General features: G+C 42.8%; 1 protein-coding gene across 2 annotated transcripts in view; it reads right to left on the reverse strand.

Annotated features, from left to right (window-relative positions):
- Positions 1 to 231: 231 nt before the first annotated feature.
- The window catches only part of LOC124722010 (facilitated trehalose transporter Tret1-like), a 277,295-nt gene continuing 253,724 nt past the window's right edge, over positions 232 to 23,802 (reverse strand). For both annotated transcript variants that reach the window (XM_047247185.1, XM_047247186.1), the window contains exons 4-8: positions 20,113 to 20,221; positions 17,148 to 17,361; positions 14,620 to 14,950; positions 11,105 to 11,361; positions 232 to 1,360 (exon numbers count right to left, since the gene is read on the reverse strand). In XM_047247185.1, coding sequence (XP_047103141.1) covers positions 824 to 1,360; positions 11,105 to 11,361; positions 14,620 to 14,950; positions 17,148 to 17,361; positions 20,113 to 20,221 — 1,448 coding nt within the window. In that variant the 3' untranslated portion in view covers positions 232 to 823. The remainder of the gene's footprint in view (positions 1,361 to 11,104; positions 11,362 to 14,619; positions 14,951 to 17,147; positions 17,362 to 20,112; positions 20,222 to 23,802) is intronic.

A 23,802-nucleotide genomic window follows, 5' to 3' on the forward strand; every position in this document is an offset into this window, starting at 1 on the left:
GTCGCGCGGCACCGGACTGAGCGCCTAGAACCGCTAGACCACCGCGGCCGGCAAACCACCATCGCCACCATCATCATCATCATCATCATAGTAATCATCAACATCGTCGTCGTCATTGTCAGCAGCAGCATCATCATCATCCTACCTCTCCCTCTCTGCCTTGCAATATTTCTCTTGATGACTCATCGTTCCAAGCGCTCCGCCGAAGGTTCCACTTACAGAAAATAGGTGTTACAAACAGATTTTGTTTTTTATTAAAAGAAACTCGGTACAAATAGCGTCACAAATATCTATGTACCACAGAAAAAGTGCTTCATAATACATAGTAGAATGAAAACAGCGCACGGCTTGTTTTCGCAAACCCAAAGGAGTATAAAAAATTGTCACTTGTAGGATAAAACAACATTACATATTGCGGTATGCCTGACGAGACGACAGTGAGGAATCTCCTTGTTTACAAAATGCATCAATAATAAATACTCCGTGTAAGGAATAACTATTTTTCCTCGTATAGGAACAAGAGTTAATAATACTTGGACAATCTCTGCAGAGTAAGTCTTTAAACAGTAATACTGTAGTTATCACAAGCCTGGATCATTGGATGACAGACAAGCTCGACCCGACAAACGGGAACGGTGGCGCAGATAGAGCCCACAGCGCGCTGTGCTCGTTTTTAGTTCGTGCGCAGCAGGTTGGCTCCCCCGTGCCCTGCGCGGGCGATGGCGGGCAGTGGGCATTCTGCTGGGCAGCTACCACTGCTCTGGCCACACGGCTGGCTGCCGACGCAGCACCTCTTCATTTCCAAGCTCGCCCGTCCGGCCGCTCAGTTCTTGATGCGCGCGATCTCCCTGGTAATCGTTTCTCTCGATTTGCCTTTCGTCTCGGGCACGAACGGCACCACGAAGGCGATGGCGAGGACGTTGGCCACCAGGAAGAAGAGGTAGGTCGGTATGGAGCCGACCGTGTCGACGGCGTCGCTGAAGAAGTTGGTGATGAGGAACGACAGCAGCCAGGTGAGCGACACGTACAGCGCCGAGCCCTTCTTGTTCTCGACGGGCAGCAGCTCGGCCATGATGAGCCAGGGCAGCGGGCCCATGCCCAGCGAGAAGGACACGACGAACAGGATGAGCGACAGCAGCGGCACCCAGCTCGCCGTCAGCTCGATGTCTGGGTAGACGGTCTTGAGGTAGAAGTAGGCGACGAGCAGCGTGTACGATATGACGATGCCGCCCAGCGACACGAGCAGCAGCGCGCGCCGACCCACGTGGTCCACGAGGCGAGAAGCCGTCGTGTTGGACGTCAGCAGCACCGCGCCGATGATCATGCTCGAGTTGTTGGGCGACAGCGGGCTGCCAGCCTCCTGCGCACCGGATTACATATGTCTTACACATGTCATATAGACCGATAGTTTAAAGTTAAGGAAAGTTCAAATACTTGAGAGTTTGACTTAATTAAAATTTGAGTGATCGAGACGGAATAAAGAAATAGTCGAAATAGGAGTATCTTATACAAAAAAAGTAAAAACGAAATGGATGATCTTTTTCTGCTTCCATGACCGCTTTTTCAATTTCTACCGGAGTCACAAATACATTATCGTGTAATTTCCTTCTAAGGAGGTACATGCCCTACATCTCCACTAACGACTTTGCCTCTTATTATGTCACATATACACTACTGGCCATTATTGCTACACCGAGAAGAAATGCAGATGATAAACGGGTATTCATTGGACAAAGATATTATACTAGAACTGACATGTGATTACATTTTCACGCAGTTTGGGTGCATAGATCCTGAGAAATCACTACCCAGAACAACCACCTCTGGCCGTAATAACGACCTTGATGCGCCTGGTCATTGAGTCAAACAAGAGCGTGGGTGGCGTGTACAGGTACAGCTGCTCGTGCAGCTTCAACACGATACCACAGTTCATCAAGACTAGTGACTGCCGTATTGTGACGAGCCAGTTGCTCGGCCACCACTGACCAGAAGTTTTCAGTTGGTGAGAGATCTGGAGAATGTGCTGGCCAGGGCAGCAGTCGAACATTTTCTGTATCCTGTACAGGAACTGCAACATGCGGTCGTGCATTCTCCTGCTGAAATGTAGGGTTTCGCAGGGATCTAATGAAGGGTAGAGCCACGGGTCGTAACACATCTGAAATGTAACGTCCACTGTTCAAAGTGCCGTCAATGCGAGCAAGAGGTGACCGAGACGTGTAACCAATGGCACCCCATACCACCACGCCGTGTGATACGCCAGTATGGCGATGACGAATACACGCTTCCAATGTGCGTTCACCGCGATGTCACCAAACACGGATGCAACCATCATGACGCTGTAAACAGGACCTGGATTCATCCGAAAAAATGACGTTTTGCCATTCGTGCAGCCAGGTTCGTCGTTGAGTACACCATCGCAGGCGCTCCTGTCTGTGATACAGCATCAAGGGTAACCGTAGCCATGGTCTCCGAGCTGATAGTTCATGCTACTGCAAACGTCGTCGAACTGTTCGTGCAGAGGGATCGAGACGTGGCTGCACGATCCGTTACAGCCATGCGAATAAGATGCCTGTCATCTCGACTGCTAGTGATACGAGGCCGTTGGGATCCAGCACGGCGTTCCGTATTACCCTCCTGAACCCACCGATTCCGTACTCTGCTAACAGTCATTGGATCTCGACCAACGCGAGCAGCAATATCGCGATATGATAAACCGCAGTCGCGATAGGCTACAATCCGACCTTTATCAAAGTCGGAAACGCGATGGTACGCATTTCTCCTCCTTAGACGAGGCATCACAACCACGTTTCACCAGGCAACGCCGGTCAATTGCTGTTTGTGTATGAGAAATCGGTTGGAAAGTTTCCTCATGTCAGCACGTTTAGGTGTCGCCACTGGCGCCAACCTTGTGTGAATGCTCTGAAAAGCTAATCATTTGCATATCACAGCATCTTCTTCCTGTCGGTTAAATTTCGCGTCTGTATCACGTCATCTTCGTGGTGTAGCAATTTTAATGGCCAGTAATTTAGAATCGGCCTTGCTCCCACTTCTGCTTTTCCAAGTAAATATTAAAGTGTATCAAATCATCGAATGTCTAATTTCCTCCAAAATCAAGAACGACCCAGTGAGCGGTGTACTTAACGTCGCACCTCACCATATCGTATCGAACGATGCCATTAGCAGAGGATGAGGCGGCGGTCGGTCAGTACCGATGGGCACGCCTGGGCTTGTGGATGGAGTTTACCCTATCTTGGAAGTATATCATTTAGTGTAATAAAACCACAGGATTTCTTCGATTTACCATGGTTTTTCCAAAAGACCGGACATATAGTTCGATTTATCGCGAAATTTGATTAATTGAGGCAATAGCCCTCTACATATTAACGTGCACTGCCTAACAGAGAATATTTTCATTTATTTATTGTCAGGCTTTACAGAAGCCAAAACACCTTTAGAAATACATTTACCTTTATCGTATAGTGTTTCTTAGTGTTTTTAGTTCAATGTTACATTTTCTTCATTTGGTCGATATTATATTAGTCTCATTTTACGAGCACAAAATCTTCAAGAAAGTCCGTTGTAGCGTATCAGCGTGTGAAGTACAAAAAGTTTCCAGCAATTTAACAGAACTGTCAGCAACTGAGTGTTTATCGTAAAAGTTTTGTACATGCATAGTAGATGATTTGATTCTCGCCAGTAACAATGTGTTTTTGTTTCAATATCACTGATAAATGCGAACCACCACAGCTGTACCGACCTGTCGTTATTGTGTCACAACAGGTTTCGTTCGTTAGAACGTCAACAGGTTGCCCGAGTTGTGCCAGTATGTTTTGAGAGGTCCAGTTGCCTTATGTAAGGTTATAAGCAGCATCTGACAATCAAGATCATATAAACGTTCTGCCGACGTGCATGTGACATGGCACTCAACGCACACTTTGCATCTAAAATTACGTAAGACAGTTAAACTTCTTCAAGCGTAATACTGGTACGATTCGACAACCCGATAAAGATCTCATAAAATAAACCGGTAGTGACACAATAAACGTGTATTAGTAAAGGTGTGGTGGTATCATCAACCATTGATATCAGTATCAATCAGTTACAGAGCTCAAAATTATCAAGACTTTTTACCTTTTGTTTCAATTCTATATTTATTATGAAATGGAAATGTTACATAACATACACTGAATATTGTGAAATGAAAAAACTTTCTATTTATTTTTAATTGCTAATCGCAAGATATTAAATTAATATTTGATACAAAAATGCGAAATGCCTTGAGTGAATATATATATATATATATATATATATATATATATATATATATATATATATATATATATATATATATATATATATAAAACTATCCGATTTCTAGAAAAAAATGTGATTTTCTATTTGATACTTCGCATTTTTGTATCATATTTTGATACTTTGCGGCTACTGGGAATTTCAAGCAGTTTGTAAGTTAAAATAAAAAATGTAATTTTTGCTAAAAACTATGATTAAATATCTGTTAATTAACATTTCAATCATATCAAAAATATAAAATTCGAATAAAAGTAAAAAAGAAAAAATTTGGAATGAGCAAGACATGAGCCAAGAACTTCACGATTACAATACTTGCACACTCAGTACTCAGGTCCCGGAGACATTTTTTGTATTGTAGAATTATTTCATGGTAAGAGCGGTCGGTAATCTTCAAAGGCGCTTCTCTCAAGATTTTTTAGACATGCGTTGTACTGCTTTTGAAACCTGATAACCGAGCACTGACCATCAAATCTTCTTGTCAAGAAGGAAATCAGCGAAAAACCTGCCGTAAGATCCTCTTCGTGAGACTATTTCATGGTTATCGATTAATTATGTAAAGGAAGTCATTTTCCCCACGTAGGTCCGTCTTTTATATTGAAATAAACGCTGTGTTTCATTATTTAGAGATAAGCCCATTTTCCCCCTTGGGCATTATCGAGATACATCACAATCAAATTGTTACGCTTTCAACATTTTACTACCCACACAACACTGTGTGAGGAAAAGTGACATTTTTCAGTGCCCCTAATAATAGTTCCGCACCATCTTAGTGGGTATGAGCAGAACTATCACAGGTGCCAATAAATTTAGGAAAGGCAAAAGTTACGAAAACCATTAAATTTGAAGATTCCGTCCAAGTATCGTTGGAAGGAAAGACTACGGAACGAGCAAAATCATTTAGGTAGTTATTGAGTTTAGTCATAGTAAATGTAACCTATGTAGAGGAAATACGTAACAGAATAAACGTGAGCTTTTGAAAAGGCGAAAATTTATGATTCATGAGGATATTTTTGATCCGTCGTTGCAACTATAAAAATGCGTGGTTTTTTTCACCAGCACGTTTCGCGTTATTGAGATAAAGCATCATCAGTGGTCTGTAATTAAGTTATTTACGTTTTGACTAGCTTTTTAGATCGAAAAACAGTTCGTTAAGAATAGGATGATTTGTACTTACAGTGATTCTCGGCTGATTTCTCGCTTACATCGGGAGATAACGTCTGCTAGCACATCGTTGTTTTTATGTGTTAGACACTGATAATTCTGTGTTAGACTAACACAGAAAAACAGCGATGTGCTAGCAGACGGCATTTCCCGATGTAAGCGAGAAATCAGCCGAAAAATATCCGTAAGTACGAATCAACCTTTTCTTAATGAACTGTTTTTTGGGTCTAACAAGCTAATCGAAATGTAAATAACTTAATTACAGATCACTGATGATGCTTTACCTCAATAAAGCGAAACAGGTCTGGTGAAAAATCACATTTATAGTTGCAACGACGGATCAAAAATACGCTCATGAATTGTAAAGCCACTACGGACACTATGGCCACACAAATGACCAAAAGTTAGTTCCGATAGAACTTAGATTCGTCAAGTGTTTTATAGTACGAATATTATATGTAATCATGGGCAGTCTAACAGACGCAGGAAAAGTACTTTTCGAATATGGTTGTCGAGGAAAATGCTTAAATTTAAATGGACTGACAGATTTACAAATGAAAATATATCTCTAAGAACATCAGAGGGAAGAATACTTGTCGTAATGATTGGAATGAGGAAAACATCGTGACTGGGGCTTGCATTTCGAAGAAACTGACTGCAGGGAAGCGTCATGGAAGGAAAGATTGTGAGGAAGGAGGGAGAAAAATAAATATGCTTGAAATTCTAAGCTGTCATTATAAAGGACGAACTTACCAGCACATTAAGAAAGACACAGACCAGGAGAAACTGGAGAGCGTGCGGTCAATACGTGTCGTAAGACAATTTACCAACGAATAACAAGTGCAATTCGAGATAGTGCAACATACTGAAACACGCCATTAAATATAAAAGGTTATAAAATTTGTGGGTAACACACATTGTGACATAAAAGAAATTGTTGACGATGTTGAGTACTTATGTGTAAACCAAAAGTTGCAAAAATTTTGTGTTTGTGTGCTGCGTGCAATTTACCGCTGAAGAGTGGTGTGTCCCCGACATTGGTCTGGCATATTTGTGAATTAATAACATTTGACCAGCTTTTGCCGATTTCCAAATCACAGTAATGTTTCCGAAATTCACTCACGCTGCAGAGGACTACATATGCAAAACGTGTGTATTCTAGGAACTTGCTCGGAGCTGCGTGATGGAAATGTCGTGTCCTAACTTCCTGAAACCGGATGTTGCCCGGGAAATTCATTAGCGGGGTGGAGACGGACCATAGAGAAGACCGGCGCACGCTGCTGAATGTAGGGTGGGCGTGCGTCGACGGCCAGGAGTGTGTGGCATAGCAGCGGTTATTGGTCCACACACACACACACACACACACACACACACACTGAATTATAGCCGGCGGCGATCTGAGCAGCGGGTGGCTGCCAGCTGCCAGTTGTGATACCAAAACCAAGTTTGTGTTGCACCCAGTGCGCCCTCATATGGCTGGACTCGCACTCAGCATTTAAATCTAGACCTACATATATTCTCCGCAAGCTACCCCATGGTGTGTGACGGAGGGTTCTTTTTGTACCACCTAACTTCCACCCTTTCCTGTTCCAGTCGTGAATGGTACGCGGGAATGACGAATTGTTCGAATCTGTCTGATCTTGCCTTAATGACTTTTTCTCAACATATACGCAAGAGGAAACAATATATTGGTTGATAATTCTAGAAACGTGCGCTCTCGGAACTTTAAGAGTAGCTACAGTCTGGTACAGACCGTCTCTCCTGCAGCATCTGCCACTGGAGTTGGCTGAGCATCTCCATGACGCTTTCGCTCTTGCTAAATGACGCTGTAACGAAACGAGTTGCCTTTCTTTGTATCATCTCTGATTCTTCTATAACTCCCAAACTGAAGAGCAGCATTCAGTTACTGGTCGAAGAAGGGTTTTGTAAGCTACCTCCTTCGTACGTGGGCTATACTTCCTCATAATTCTTCCAGTAACCCTCTGTCTGGTATCTGCATTTCCCGAAGTTAATTTTATACCGTCTTTTCGCTTCAAGTCAATACACATCGTACTCTCAGATATTACCCCGATGTGACTGCTTCCAGTGACTTCGGCAACGATACATACAACAGCGGATTTTATCAGCCTATTTATGGGCAATAAGTTGTTTGTGTTTAGGGTCAATGATGAACCCCTGCATCAAGCGCCGAACATCTGCTGGGATCAGATCCTCGTATGGGGACCCAGACCGAGGTTTCAAGTGGTCTCCCTACATCGATGAAAGCAAATCACACTATGACTCTTTTGAAAAGGACTCGGCCGATTTGCTTGTCCATTATTCCTCATTCCATTCTTGTGCTTCGCCGGCCGCTGTGGCCGAGCGGTTCTAGGTGCCTCAGTCCGGAACCGCGCTGCTGCTAGGGTCGCAGGTTCGATCCTGCCTCGGGCATGGATGTGTGTGATGTCCTTGGGTTAGTTAGGTTTAAGTAGTTCTAAGTCTAGGGGACTGATGACCTCAGATGTTAAGTGCCATAGTGCTCAGAGCCATTTGAACCATTCTTGTGCTTCGTTCAAATGGTTCAAATGGTTCAAATGGCTCTGAGCACTATGGGACTTAACTGCTGTGGTCATCAGTCCCCTAGAACTTAGAACTACTTAAACCTAACTAACCTAAGTACAGCACACACATTCATGCCCGAGGCAGGTTTCGAACCTGCGACCGTAGCGGTCACGCGGTTCCAGACTGTAGCGCCTAGGACCGCACGGCCACTCCGGCCGGCTGTGCTTCGTCCCTGATCACTTCAGCGACAGGACGTTAAACGCAAATCACTTTCCTTACCTTCCTATGTAACAGCTCGTTACCGGCACCTTCAAGATGTCGCGTTCCTCTGAGTCAGTTTTAGAGCCATGCAAGATATTTTGAACTGACGGGCCCCATAGTTGGCAAATATTTCAGGAACTTCTTATTCGCGGAGAAAAGCTGCTGATAGACCAAAAATGTTATTTACGACCAGTTTCTTTCGTACTGATCATCACCACATATCAAAAAGTGTTAATCCATGGTACGTAACTACGGCGGCAATAAGTAATAAAATATAAGTAATGGGATTATATTGCAGTCATAACCACGGAAAGATCATAGGACTTCACAGATATAACATCCATTTGGTCTCAGTCACAAATTGTGCACAACGGGGTTTATTACAAAGAGGCTCATCACATCATATGCGATTTATGCAGACCGCCTGCCGATTAACAAAAAAAAATTACACTCTGTATTTCTGAACATCGAGTAAGCTTTTAACCGGGTCGCTCATGAGCTAATCTGGAAAACACTAAGATAAAACTATTCCACCTTGTGTGCAAGATATAGGGGGAAGGGGAAGTACCCTGAAGAATTCAAGAAGAATGTCATCATTCATATGCCAATGAATGCAGATGCTGACAGATGGGAATACTACCGAAACATCAGTTTAATAAGCCATGGTTTCAAAATATCGACACGATTTATTTACAAAAGAATGGAAAAATTCGTAGACGTCGACCTCGGGGAAGATTGGATTGTGTTAAGGAGAAATGCAGAAACACGCGAGGCAATACTGTCTCGAGGACTTATCCCCTAGTACATAGGTTGAAGAAAGGCAAGCCTACGTTTATATCATTCATAGATTTAGAGAAAGCTTTTGATAATGTTGACTGGAACTACACTATTCGAAATTTTGAAGGTTGCTGGGCTAAAATACAGAGCGCGAAATATTATTTAGAACTTGTACAGATTACAAACGTCAGTTATGAGAGTCGAAGGGCATGAGAAGACAGCCGTAGTTGAGAAGGTAGTGAGATAGGGTTATAGCATATCAGCGATGTTATTCAGACCGTACATTGAGCAAGCTGTGAAGCAAACAAAGGAAAAATTTAGAAACATATTTAAAGCTCATGGAGAAGAAATAAAAACTTTGCGGTTTGCCGATGACATTCTATCACAGAACGCTAAGGATTTCGAATATCAGGTAAATGGAATGGATAGTGTCCTGAACAGACATTACAAGATCAACACCAGCAAAAATAAAACAAGGGTAATGGAGAACAAAAGAACGTAGTGGCATTAAATCAAGTGATATTCAAGGAATTATTTGGGGGAATGAAACGCTAAAAATAGCAGATCAGTTTTGTTATTTGGGCAGTAAACCAACTGATGATGTCAGAAGTAGAGGTGATATAAAATGCAGACCAGCAATATCAAGAACAGTGCTTCTGAAGAAGAGGAATTTGTCAGCATCTAATGCAAATCTGAGTTAAATTTTGAATATTGGGAAGTCTTTCCTAAAGGTGTTTGTCTAGAGTGTAGCCTTGTACTGAAGTGAAATGTGGACGATAAGCTGTTCAGACAAGAACAGAATAGACAGTTAAAATTGGCTGCTATAGAAAAATTCTCATGATTAGATGCGTAGTTCTAGTAACTAATGAGAAGGCGCTGAATCTAATTGGGGAAAATTTGTCACAACTTGACTAAAAGAAGGAGTATGTTGTTAGGACACAGCCCGAGGCATCGAGGAGTCTTCTATTTGGTTATGGAGGAAAGTGTGGGTGGCAAAAATTGTAGAGAGAGACCAAGTAATGAATACACTAAACAGGTTCAAATAAATTTAGGCTGCAGTAGAAATTCAGAGATGAAGAGACTTGCACAGGATAGTGTAAGGTGGAGAGCTGCATCATACCAGTCCTCAGACTGAAGACATAACAAGAACAACAAGTGAGATGTAGCCAGACGTGCTATTCGTTTCCCAGATGGAATTTCACCTGATTTTATACTATTGTGGTTGTGCATCTAAGTTCCGCGGTCTCACTCCTCCCGTCCATTTTCTGTGTCAACAAGGGGACAGCAGATTTTCAGCTATCCCATCTTTGGACGATTTATGTGCTAATCAGCTGTTTCTTGCTGAACGAACCCGCCTGTATCTCGAAAATTTATCTCTAAGCTATAAGAATCGTTTAAGCTATAATGACGTCATCATAAACATGAAGAAAACTGATTACTTGGGATGTGACCACTCTGCAAAACGACATAGTAAAGTTCCCGCAAAAGTCACCCACTCCATCTACTGCACGCACGAAACGTATTTGGGAGTCAGGAAGTGGAGGTCTACGAATACTACCAAGTCTCCCTGTTGTAGGCATAAATTGGGGAAAGAAAATATGGTGACTAACAAAATGTGTTCGTTACTCCGTGTCACAAACGACTTGCTTCGCTGAGAATAAGAAATCGTAGGAATACGGAAACTACCAACTAGACACGAAGCGCGCGGGGAAGAAGACAGGCGAGTAACTGAATATTTCCGTTATTCTTGAGTCCGCTGATGATAGAGAGCTGGAGGAATATGAAAACTTTCGACTCGACCTGAGTCAGTCATTAAATGGGTGCGGAGAAGTATGCGAGTAACGAAACATTTCAGGCAGTAACGAAACGGTTCTTAAAGTCTCGTGGACTATTCGCTATTCAGTGATGAATATATACGATGTGCAACAGCCCTATTCCAGATCACTGTTGCATCCCGGATTAATGCTTGAAAATGGTAGCCTGCTATTTGCGGTGAGTGATCTCGCAAGAGAATCACATGAGCGTACTTCCTATCTCGCTATCTGCCACTCACCTGGAAAATGGGAGCACTGTAGAAAGTGACAGTGTTGATGCCGCTGAGAGGCCTGAAGAACATCAGTCCCAGGATGATGCCGGCAGAGATCCATCTGACGCGCTTCTTAAGGTCTTCTGTAAGCTCGCAATCCAGCACCGACGTCTGCGTTGTGATCGTGTAGATTGGCGGCTGTTCAATTTCTTTCTTCTCAGCACAGATGGCGGCCTTCAAACTGTCGAACTCTTCTGATACATCGTAGTCGCCTTCCTTGTGACCTGTGGTGCCAGCGCATGAGACCATATTAGTGACACGAATTTCCTGCAACAGATCTAGTACATTCAGAATGAAGACAGAACCAGCCAGGCTGTAATTAAATGAACTGAATCGTGCTCTGTGTGATTCCAAAGTTTTTCAGGTAGATTATAACATTTTAGTTACAACGCTCACTTAAGTTTAATCAGTGGATCGATTGTAGAGTTGTGCACGAAGAACACTGAGGATATGAATCGTATGATGCAGCACAGTTCAAATACATGCTCGGTATCTGAAGCTACACGTCTCCCGAAATTCCTGTTTCAAAAATGATGCAACACCGAAAAATCAAAGCGGAAGTAATTCATAGTACTCTTGGACGAACTCACATTTCACCTTAATCCATTTCTAGAAAGAGAGCAGGGGGCGGGAGAAAGAAACAGGACAGTTCAGACAGATTCTAAACTTATCCTGGCGTTTTAGAAAGTAAGAAGATCTTCACAGACAGCATTTATGTCCTTTATTTGATTTAAAACATTCAAAAGACCTGGCGAATATCAAAGAAATTAAGCAAAACGCCATCAAAGTGGGAGCTTCTTGTATTTCTCCCGGTAAAGTAGCCCATCAGATTCGACTGAACAGCGGGAAGACTATTGAATAAGATAAGAATCATGGTAATCTCTACTCTGCCACTAGTTTTCAGTGTGTAAGGGGAATCTTTTTTTTTTTTTCGTTCGAAACGGTGACGCCATTCAGTTTTATGATATTCATGTCGAGCGACTTACAGCTTTTGCTATGGATATGACGAAATAAGTATGAGACCCTTTCAATAAATGCTCAAAATCAGACACGCAAAGTATGGTATAAAATAAAAGCCACAGATTTACTTAAGACTGGGAGAGATTCGTCTGGCCCTCAGAGATTCACCTTTATAAACAGTCTGAAACTATAATTTTCAAAAGGCTAGTTCCTTGATGTATAACATTTTTTACTCTATAGTATAAGATTGAGGATGAAACATTATAAAACACTAGCTGCTCTCGTATTACTTTATGGAAGTGAAAGCTGGTTACCCACAAAATTGAACTTGAGGTAAAATACAAGGCGTGGAAGTGAAATGTCTGAAAACAAGTGATTAACATCATGTAGACCGCATAAGATGAGAAACCGTGTAATTGGAGGTAGAAGTAGAAGCAAATGAATGGTAAATACAACACCATAAATGGTACAAATACGCATAGTTTAGTATAAACTGCGTTTTGATGATCACATTACATTTCAGATCTCTAACTGTAATACAGAACTGTAAACTTCCATAAAGACAGAGATATTGGATAGTTTTTAGATTTATTTCATTTCTGCGGGATGGTTAGTTTACAAAATGAGAGCTCCAAAATTGACTCGAACAAATTATTTACATGTTCGCTGCATTTATCCGTACAGTACTAATTATTATAGTAATTCAGATTCACCTTTTATGAAAACAATACATCTTTTTATAGGACAAACTATTTTGGCACCTTTGTGCCATTGTTATCAAATACCTTTATTGACGTCTGCAAAATATAAGCTTGTTTTACGTAATAGTTATGGGAACGAAAATTAGGCCTAAAAATATTTTGTGCCTACTGTGGTTATTGCCGTATTCCTTAGAATGTTCGGTTCTGTTAACTCTTGTTTACATTATCGTATAGCTTTCCATAAACACACAGATTGGAGTACATCCAACGAATAGTTGAAGACTTTGGTTGTAATTACTGCACCGACAAGGAGACCGTAGTCGCCCTGTTCCATTTCCTTCATACTTACAGCATTCGAATATCAGTGGTTGGACGTAACTGACTTTTAAGATTAGAAGATTTCTGAGCTCTGTTCAGTACAAACATTTAGAACAAATTAACTTAGTCGCTAGTGGCTGAGAGCGTAGCATAGAAATCCAGAAATCCTAAAGTTATCAGTCTGGATCTCACTTGTAACTTTTTAAAAAAGCTTTACTTATTTTCTATACTTATTGTTAAATGAAAATTATTGGTGACAAATGTTGAATCGTAATACTTTAATAAAAATAATACTATTTTTAGTTACAGGCCGTGTGAAAATAAATTAGAATTTCGTACAGACGTGCTGAATGTCTTATTGTTAAATGAAAAATTGTATAGATCAATAAAAGTTTCCAATTTCTAAAAATGAAGAAGTATTTCTTTTTCGATGTTTCAAAGTTTCGTATAAACTTTTTATTTATTTAGAGTACTGGCGCTTTCATAAGATTACTAACTAAAATTTAAAAAAATGCCATTTTAATGAAAAATGTGATTAATTATTTGTTGATTAACATTTACATTTGTTAACAAATGTAGAACTGAAGTAGAACTTAAAGAAACTTGCTACTAGCGAGATTCAACCATCGACGTTTCGACTGTAACCAGCATTCCGCTTCCGACTATTTATCCGCTTCTAGCAAATTTTTTATGGAAACTTGTATGTCAGGCCTCGTACCTCCCCCAGCTACCTCACCATGTTTCACTCGTGAATAGTCCAATGTCGGTGTTGACGGACCAAGGTGGGGTGTAAAGCTTTGTGTCGTGCAGTCAGCAAGGGTACACGAGTGGGCTTTCGGCTCCGAAAGGCCATATCGATGGTGTTTCGTTGAGTTGTTCGCATGCTGACACTTGCTGATGGCCCAGCACTGAAATCTGCAGCAATTTGCGGAAGAGATGCACTTCTGTTACGTTGAACGATTCTCTTCAGTCGTCGTTGGTCCCGTTCTTGCAGGATCTTTTTCCGGACGCAGCGATGTCTGAGATTTGATGTTTTGCCGGATTCCTGATATTCACGGTACACTCGTGAAATTGTCGTAGAGGAAAATTCCCATTTCATCGCTACCTCTGAGAAGTTGTGTCCTATCTCTCTTGCGCCGACTATAACACCACCTTTAAAGTGACTTAAATCTTGATAACCTGCCATTGTGTACCAGCAGTAACCGATCTAACAACTGCCCCAGACACTTGTGTTACATAGCCGTTGCCGACCACAGAGCCGTATTCTGCCTGTTTACATATTTCTGTATTTGAATACGCATGCCTAAACCAGTTTCTTTGGCGCTTCAGTGTACATCGAAATGTTTTGTACTTAATAGTGCTCAGAAATCTTCTAATCCTACTGCTGTAGAAAGTTGATGTCCGGGCACTGAGCTCCCAGTTTTGTAAGTACGAAGAAAATGCAAAGGGCTAGTCCGTAAGGTGCCCGCGAGTGACGAAAAGGTAGGCTGTAGAGGAACTGACCGTATCGCAGCCAGCGCAGGGAGCTGAGCGCAGCTTCGTCTCGGCCGCGGCGCAGCAGGAAGACGGGCGACTCGGGCATGCGGCAGAGCAGCGCCACGTGCAGCAGGGGCAGGGCGGCGCACATCCAAGCCAGCCAGGGGTGTGGCTGCGGCGCCAGCCCGCCCGCCACGTACGACAGCACGATGCCCGCGTTCACGCTCAGGTCGAAGAACACGCCCACGCGCCCGCGCACCTCCTTCACCGTCACCTCCTCGCTGTAGATGGGCACCACGATCGTCAGCCCGCCAGCCGCCAGCCCGCCCACGAACCGGCCGACGTACATCATGATCGCCTGCAGGCACGAAAAATGCTTGTTCCTTCATCCGTTTATTACCGAGAGCGACAGATCGGGTGAATGTCCGGCGCATATTTCAGTCACCAGGGACGGAGAGATTTACATGGAGTTTTGCAGATACTAGCAGAATAAACGTTACCTACTACTATACAACACTGCTTTTCAAAGGACTGTTCTTGGCAAAAGTATGTTCCTTTTAGCTCGGGAAATAGGGCATTACGCAACAGCAATAAAAGTTGGTAACAAATAAATGGCGAGACGGAGCTTATAGCAAATTGTGTGTGTGTGTGTGTGTGTGTGTGTGTGTGTGTGTGTGTGTGTGTGTGTGTGTGTTTTGCTCTGCACTATATGTCTTATAAGTTAAGAAATGTGTCATACCTTGCCTGCCATTCGGCGAAGCATGCACTTCTTGGAAAGCAGTCAGCAGTGCTATAAAATGACGCAGGAACTTCAATGTAACTAACACAAAATAATGCATTTCTTATCTTAGGAAGTTGTTTACATTGTTTTTAATCATTCTTAGGTCCAGTTACAATAAAATATTCTTTTATAGGGTTCACTACCTCTATCGGTAAAAAAGGAACCCTTATTAGATCAGCTTGTTGTCAGTCTCTCGGTCCGAATCTTAAAAAAACTTTTTTCTCAGGAAAAAATAGTATCAAGTTTGCGTCACATGCTACGGTCTCTTGGCAGTGTAATTAATGAAAGCTTCTAAGTCAAGGCAATCAAAAGCTACGGTTATCTATGTCACACATTTTGTCATTCGCAAACTCACACATCAGAACCTACAAGGTACTTACCGTTGACCTACAACGTAGAAATTTGGCAAGCAGCAAGATTCCAGTGTAGAAGTAAAGGAAAAAACCGAAAATCGTTAATTTATAAATATGTGTCACGAAAAAAATACTTTTTTAGCCTATGTTATCTGACTGTGTGTCTGTATGTGAAGACCGCATTTTCTCAGATATTTTGTTACATCGTTTCTTGCTGTAAGGCCCCTCGGAGTGACCGTGCGGTTCTAGGCGCTACAGTCTGGAGCCGAGCGACCGCTACGGTCACAGGTTCGAATCCTGCCTCGGGCATGGATGTGTGTGATGTCCTTAGGTTAGTTAGGTTTAATTAGTTCTAAGTTCTAGGCGACTGATGACCTCGGAAGTTAAGTCGCATAGTGCTCAGAGCCATTCTTGTAAGGCCCCCACCACCCCGAAGACTTATCGCCCCAACGCAAATCAGCCAACATCACATGTACATTATATGCAATTTTAATCGTCATCAGAGGTCTGACGACGGTAACGCCGCCATTTGTTTTTAATAAATAGCATTAACAACAATGCACAGTGCTGTTTTTACTTTATGGTAAGAATTATTTTTTCATTAAAAGTAAGTCAACATCTGTATTTCGGTGATTAATGACGTTTCGAAAACAGGTTAGTCTTTGTATCACGAGCCCAAGATGACAGTTCGTGTAGCTAATAATAATTTAGTGGGGATCAGTGGTCGGGTGCAATATACCCCAGTAATTGGCTCTGAGTACTATGGGACTTAACTTCTGAAGTCATCAGTCCCCTAGACTTAGAACTACTTAAACCTAACTAACCTAAGGACATCATACACATCAATGCCCGAGGCAGGATTAGAACCTGCGACCGTAGCGGTCGCGCAGTTCCAGACTGTAGCGCCTAGAACCACCCCAGTAATTCACAAAGCAAAAGTGGACTTTCAGTTTAACGTGCAATTCGAAACACACGTATCGTTCCTCGCGGCCTTTCATATCGTTGACAGATAAAGGGTAGATTAAAGACAGAACGAAAATTTCCGTGGTCCCACGGGGATCCGATTCCGCGACCTCTCGGTTTAAAAGCACACGCTTTACCACTTTTTTTTCTTTTGCCCTTTTAACTTCGATCTGGTCCGTCTTTATGTTATCAGTGGTTCTCTGCGGGTGTCGCACAATATCTTTCCTATTCTATAGATAAGAATTTCACTCAACTTTTTTTCTATATGAAAGTGGGGGGGGGGGGGGGGGGGGGAGGGGCAGATCCCTGACCGAACATGCTCAGCTACAGTGCTGGGCTGGCTGGCTGGCTGGCTGGCTGAGTACGAAACCAGGACGCAGGACGTTTTGATTACTAGTCGAAGACGCTACCCTTAGATCAAGGATTACTCCCGTCCGTTAGGCAAGTGGTGTACTTACTGGGTATTTGGTGAGCTGAGCGAGGCCGATGAGCAGCCAGCTGACGGTGAAGAGGGCGCCCATGGCGAGGATGCAGCCCTTCCGTCCCAGAGACTCCACGAGGAAGAGCGCCACCAGCAGCGATCCCAGCGTCGCCCCAAGGGGCAGCATCGACGCGATCCACGCCGCCTCCGCCGTTGTCACCAGCTGCTGCCCGTGCTCCGCCGCCTGCGTGCTGCACACACAACAAATCTCTCTCTCTCTCTCTCTCTCTCTCTCTCTGTGTGTGTGTGTGTGTGTGTGTGTGTGTGTGTGGGGGGGGGGGGGGGGGGGGTTTGGCGCGAAATATTTGGTCAGCCTCAGCAACAGCGTGTTCAAGACATACTTCTTCCCACCAGAAAACCAGACCTTACTGGCCGTACGCGGCCCCCTTCGTGGCTTTCCTGTATCACTACTTGAATATCCACTCAGCTAGAGGTGCCAGTTCTTCGTTTCTGGTGGTTCTATTTAGTTAGCAATTCTGGACGTGCTCCTAATAGGTAGACACAAAGGCTCATTCTTGTACGATTACACAATTGCAGAACATTCACTGGAACCAGTCACGTCCTTTAAAATTCTGGGAGTATGCGTGCAGACTTAAAATGGAACGACGACGTAAAACTAATCACGGGTAACGCAGTTTCCAAATGGAGATTCACTGGAAGAATCTTCAGACAATGTAGTCCACCGGCGAAGAAGGTCGATTACAAAAACTTCTTGCGATCGATACTTGGAATACTGCTTCTTAGTCTGGAATCCTTAGTAGATAGGATTGATAGAGGAACTGGGGAAGATTTAAAGAAATGCTGTGCGTTTCGCCACAGCTTCATTTTGTAAGCTGGGAAGCATCACGGAGATGCTTATCAAACTCCAGTGGCACACGCTACAAGAACGGCGTTGTCCACCGTGGCATGGTCTTCTGCTGAAATTCCGAAACAGTGAATTCCTGGAGGAGTGACCAAATATATTACTTCCTCCCACGTATATCTCGCGAAAATATCATGGAGGTGAAATCAGAGAGATTCGAGCTCACACGGAGGTTTACCAACGATCCATCTTGCCGCGGATCGCTCGGGATTGAAATGGGAATGAAGAGAAGTGACAGCGGTATGCAAAGTACCCTCCAACACACACCGTCAAGTGAATTGCAGACAGAGTATCGATGTCAATGTATAAATACTCTTGTGAAAAAATGGTTCAAATAATAGAAGAATGTAAGAGTTCCCTTCGAAAAATGGTCGAAATTGGTTCCACATTACAGGCGGTAGTCATAAAATTTCAATTATTCTATCGAAAAACAAACTTACATCATAATTGCTTTGTTTCTTTGCCTATACAAGGCTGCAGTCCTCTTACACACTGAAATCTTGTTGTCGCAGTAGCTTAACACGCTGCTGTAGAAGTCACAGCAAAACGACGCAGCCTATTGATTCAGTGCAGTGTCGCACTGCATTTCAAGGGGGAAAAGACTGCAACAATCCATAATGAGTTGGACGTAGTGTTCAGTAAGAACGGAGTAGCATACAGTGTCATACGCAGTAGCGACCATTATGGTCAAACTCCCTCGCCCTTTCCACCGCTCCCATCGCCCGGAATCCCCCCCGCTTCGCGCCTTTTTTTTTAATCAGAAATCTCGAAAAGTTCCTGACGGATTTACTTGAAATTTTTGCGCGGTATTCTAATAAATATTCAGACATAGGCTACATATTTTTTAAACAACACTGTACAGGTTTTTTGTTAACACTGACTGCGATACAGAAAATACTGTGTTATGCTGTGAAAATGTGCGATTTCATTTAGTTAACTACGATAGCCGGGCATTTTAGCCATTAAATACTCTGTTTCTCCTCTATAGCATTCTTTTTCACTGTATATAATTTTAAACAAAAATTGTGTACACAACTGTGTACTGTTTTGTTTTCTTCCTCTACCCGTTTGCAGATCGAAACTATGCGAAATACTGTGACGTCGCTACTATTCTCACAGATCCAACAGCAGGAGTGGTGTCTCATTCTTCATATTCCAATTACCCTAAGCAATTTTCCCCGTTTACTTTAAGCGACTTCAGTTCCCAGTCAGAGAGAAAATGAACAGAGAGGGAAAGGAGGAAATGGACAAAGACAGGGGGAAGGAGGAGATGAACAGAGAGAGGAGAAGGAGGTGAAGAGAGATAGGGGGAGAAGAAGAAGAACAGACAGAAGGAGAGGAGGAGATGGACAGACAGATTGGGTGTGGGAGGTGGGGGTGGGGGGGGGGGGGGGGAAGAACGCACATCCAATTCCCATTCATATTAAGCAATCGTGAAGCATTTCCAGGTTTTCTAGTACTAAATAACAGTACTAGATAACATCAAAAATAACTTTTTTTCGTCCTTCAATAGAGTTAACTTTTTCAGTATGAAAGAAAGGCTATTTAATGGAAACTGTTTGATCAATTTATGTTCTTATTTATGCACGGTATAGGATATTTGTTTGGCCAGCATAACGAAAACTAACACTAACAAGACACAAAACCACGAAACCCAATACTATAGCCGGCCGAAGTGGCCATGCGGTTCTAGGCGCTGCAGTCTGGCACCGCGAGACCGCTACGGTCGGAGGTTCGAATCCTGCCTCGGGTATGGATGTGTGTGATGTCCTTAAGTTAGTTAGGTTTAACTAGTTCTAAGTTCTAGGGGACTAATGACCTCAGAAGTTGAGTCCCATAGTGCTCAGAGCCATTTGAACCCAATACTATAATACGAGTTAGCGCAGTGAGAATAGATTAACTACCAATGTTGGAGACCAGCTGACCCTCCCCCCCTCCCCCCCCCCCCCCCCCTCATTTCCTCCAGAGAAACCATGATGGCTTGTGTGAATGCCGTCAAAACAATACATGCAGATGATTGCACTGACAGTAGCGCACAGTCAAAGTGATGTTGCGGAGAGAAGAAGCGGGTTATACTTACTGTGCGGAGCTGAGCAGTGAGGTCGCGTTGCCGTTGGGCTTGGTGATGGAGGGCAGCGTGGGCGATGTCCAGCCCAGGTGGTTGCCGCTGCACAGGCCGCCGATGGTGCCTGCAACACCAGCCACCTGAGTCGCCACCACATCGATTCTCCGGCCGCTGGCGCTGGAAGCCTGCCAGCGCGCCACAGCACTCGCACAAAACACACCCACGCTCGCCATTCTCACACTGCACCAGTGTCATTCCACGGCAGATCATCGTCAGGGATACATAAACCATTACTTATACTACATTATCAATTTTTAGGTAATGTCTATGTGCAGCTCAGTAGATGCAGTTTACATTGTTCCAGACGAATTACGTCTCAGCTTTCTGAGGCACCTTCGGTGGCCTGAAATTCGCAGCTAAGAAAATCATACAAAAAATAACTACCCCCTAGGAGACGTCACGCTAATACCGCCTCTAGCTTTGATACGGGCTTATATTTGCCGAGGAAGGGTGCCCGCAAGTTACTTATGTATGAAGTGTCCTGCTAAAGACTAATTGTTAATAAGATCTTGAAGAGCTACCAAATTGCGTTGGTGTTGATTAAACTGTTTCAATCGCTGTTCGAAATTGTCCCAGACATTTTCTATGAGACTGAGATGGGATAATTTAGAGGGCCAGTCTAGTTACGTCTGAGTGTTCGTCGAACCCTCTGAACACACATGTTTCATATTGGAAGACGGAAGTGTCCACGACACACTTACACATCGTAAAGAGACAGAAGAAAGGGCAACATTTGGCGACTGAGAATGCTGAAATAAACATCCTGTCTCTGGTTCACTGTAAGCTGAATGAGTGATCTCAAGTCTTGGAACATAAAACACCCCTAAAGCGTTGCAGAACTACTATATCTTCTGCACACTGCAGGTTGAGAAATATTATTAGGCTGTCGGTGCACTCGCCGTCTTACGTCATTTGAAAAGAGGTAAGATCGTAACTCTTCGGACCACACTACACGCCTCCAATCAGCTGCTCTAAAATTTCTGTGTCTTTTGGTCCTCTGAACATGTGCAGCCTAATGTGCATCTGTGACCGATCGCCTTTCGTGTGGTTCGCGACTTCAGATGCCCATTATATGCGTTTCCGTCCACAGTGTTGGACGGAAACCGATCGAAATGGACATTTCGCATCGATACCCCAACAAATCGGGGGATCTCATTTACTGTGTGTCTATGGTCATGTCCGAACACGATACCTAATTTCTGTCATTCTGCCACGTCAACGCATCTTATAACGCTGTTACCATACAAAAGACTGGCTAGCACATACACACCACTTTACTACCATGAGTGACACGAGTTATGGGGGTCAAATGATCGCATAGTTCTAGATATACACCATCTGCGTACAGCACTACAGATCGACCATTTTGCTCTTTTTAAGTGAGAGGAGGGGGAGGGAGCTACGATTTTCTCTAGTGATTTTAGTGTTACTTAAATGCAGCATTATTGTTTACATATAGTGCCACTCTACTTATAAGCTACAAAAAGGCGTTGACGTTTTCTTATCGAATACACATATTTAATTACTTACAGTAATGTCTCCTGGTGAAGCGGTTCTTCTGTCTCCTTAACCAACAATTCTTGTCAGCTTAGCTCAAAAACTACACAACTGAGAAATCTTAACAGCAGAGCTTACAAATTGCGTAGTGGTACAGGTAAAAGCAGAGTTTCGTCAGCAGAACATCACGGGTACATGTAAAACAATATACTCCGTAAGTAATAAAATAATATGTACTCTGCGAGAAAGTGTTCGGGCCAGAATTGTTTACAGCTTGTACTTAGAGCTACACAATAAATAGGGTGTAAGAAAAAGTGTCCACCATTCTTACAGGACATGGTACTGGTTGAAAGGTAGAAAAGAATATATATAGTTATTTTTTCTTAGACACTATCACACAATATGGTAACAATGATAACTGTTCTTAGGCATACATTGACCATCTACAAATTCTGTGCGTCATAGGCGGCATTTGACGAGATGAATTAATATCTGTTCCATGCCTTTAATTTTCTAGGAAATGTTCTGAACTCTTTAGAATGTTGTGAGACTAAAATTTATGAAAATAAATGAGATTGTAAGTAATGTATTTTTATTTTAGTGTTACTTTATCTCATGTACTTTCTCTATGATTTCAGGTAATGAGACCGATCCAGCCGAACATCGAGTCTTTTAACGGACGGTGAGGGGTTGTGTCATACATAAGTAATACAGTGAGTACGAAAATCGTAGAATTAACTGTTTTTTATGTCAACTGTTTTCTTTCTTATAATTTAATCGAAGGTCTTCCAGAATGGCTCTCTTTGTTGTCTCGTACTGCATCCACATGACCTGACAGACTGACTTGAAGTTGCATCTGTCTTTGTATGCAACACCTATTTATGCCTAGCATCATATTCTGAATTAAATGTGGCACTCTCATGGAAGGCAAGACGCAACTGCACTCCATTGCTCGTCTATGGCCACACAGTTGATCGATTTCAGTGATCCGTTCAGTGTCGTAAAAGAATCGCGAACTAATACGCCACGACACCTAGTTCTTTAGTAATGAGAACAGTCATGTACGGTATCTTTTGGCCTGACATGGCGTACGTACGTACTTCGCACTTTGTGTAGCAGTAAGACTTCCATTGTGCTTGTGCGAGTATTGTTCTTTTCTAACTCTGGGAATTCTACTGAATCTGCTACTGTGTGTCAGCTGAAGCTGAACTATTAATTATGTGGTACTTCTGTGAGAAGAATCACATATACTTCAGGAAACGAGCATAACGAGGTAACACAGATCCCCTTTAATTCAATAATAGTGAAGCAAGATGTTAAATTTTGTACGGTGTTGAACGAACCATGAATGATTGCGTGCGTGACATCTGTAAATCAGTCTATTTAACCATGTCACTGCTTCATACGGCAACTTAAGATGTTTCCTCCAAACAATTTTCCTGACTACCATACGCTCTGCCTACATCATCGGCATCTCACCGCTCATGCACCCCAGTGCTTGGGTTCAGCGATAAAGCACATATAATTCAATCGCAATAGCAAGACATGACATCGCTTATCTGATATCCTGGATGTGCCTTGCGGGAACGGCACTCCTCAAAGAAAGAATAATGCGCAGACGTTATTTGCCACAGCCTGAAGGACTGTTACCATAATGAATTTTGGGGGCATGGGAAAAGGTTCCAGGTTCGAATCCCGATTCGGCAGATAGTTTCAGTGCGCCAGAAACTTTCAAATTAGTGCAAATTTCGCTGCACAGACAACATTTATTTTGAAACTGCCCTTTTGCTTACAATAAGAGACTGAATCAATTCATTCTGCCTACCTCACAACTTTTCCTAAAAAAAAAAATAACGTCTGTGCCCAGTTCTCCTCTCTGAGACAGTAAATAAAATATTCCAATTTTCTCGCACTTCGTTTCTTTCTCTTTTCATTTCTAAAGCTGTAACGTCGCTTTCTTTACTCTGTTTTCATTACTTGTGCTTTGTCACATTTATCATTCTCTACCTCTCCCACTCTCTCTCAAGTCCGTCGGTCTCTAATTTGTCTTTTTTCTTCTACTTTTCATTAACTAATATAAGCTTTTTCAGCTGTACTTACTATTTTTGCCAACATATGTTTCACTGTTATTTCTAAGTGTTGAAGTCC

The sequence above is a fragment of the Schistocerca piceifrons genome, chromosome X (assembly GCF_021461385.2).
Source record: "Schistocerca piceifrons isolate TAMUIC-IGC-003096 chromosome X, iqSchPice1.1, whole genome shotgun sequence".
Taxonomy (NCBI): Eukaryota; Metazoa; Arthropoda; class Insecta; order Orthoptera; family Acrididae; genus Schistocerca; species Schistocerca piceifrons.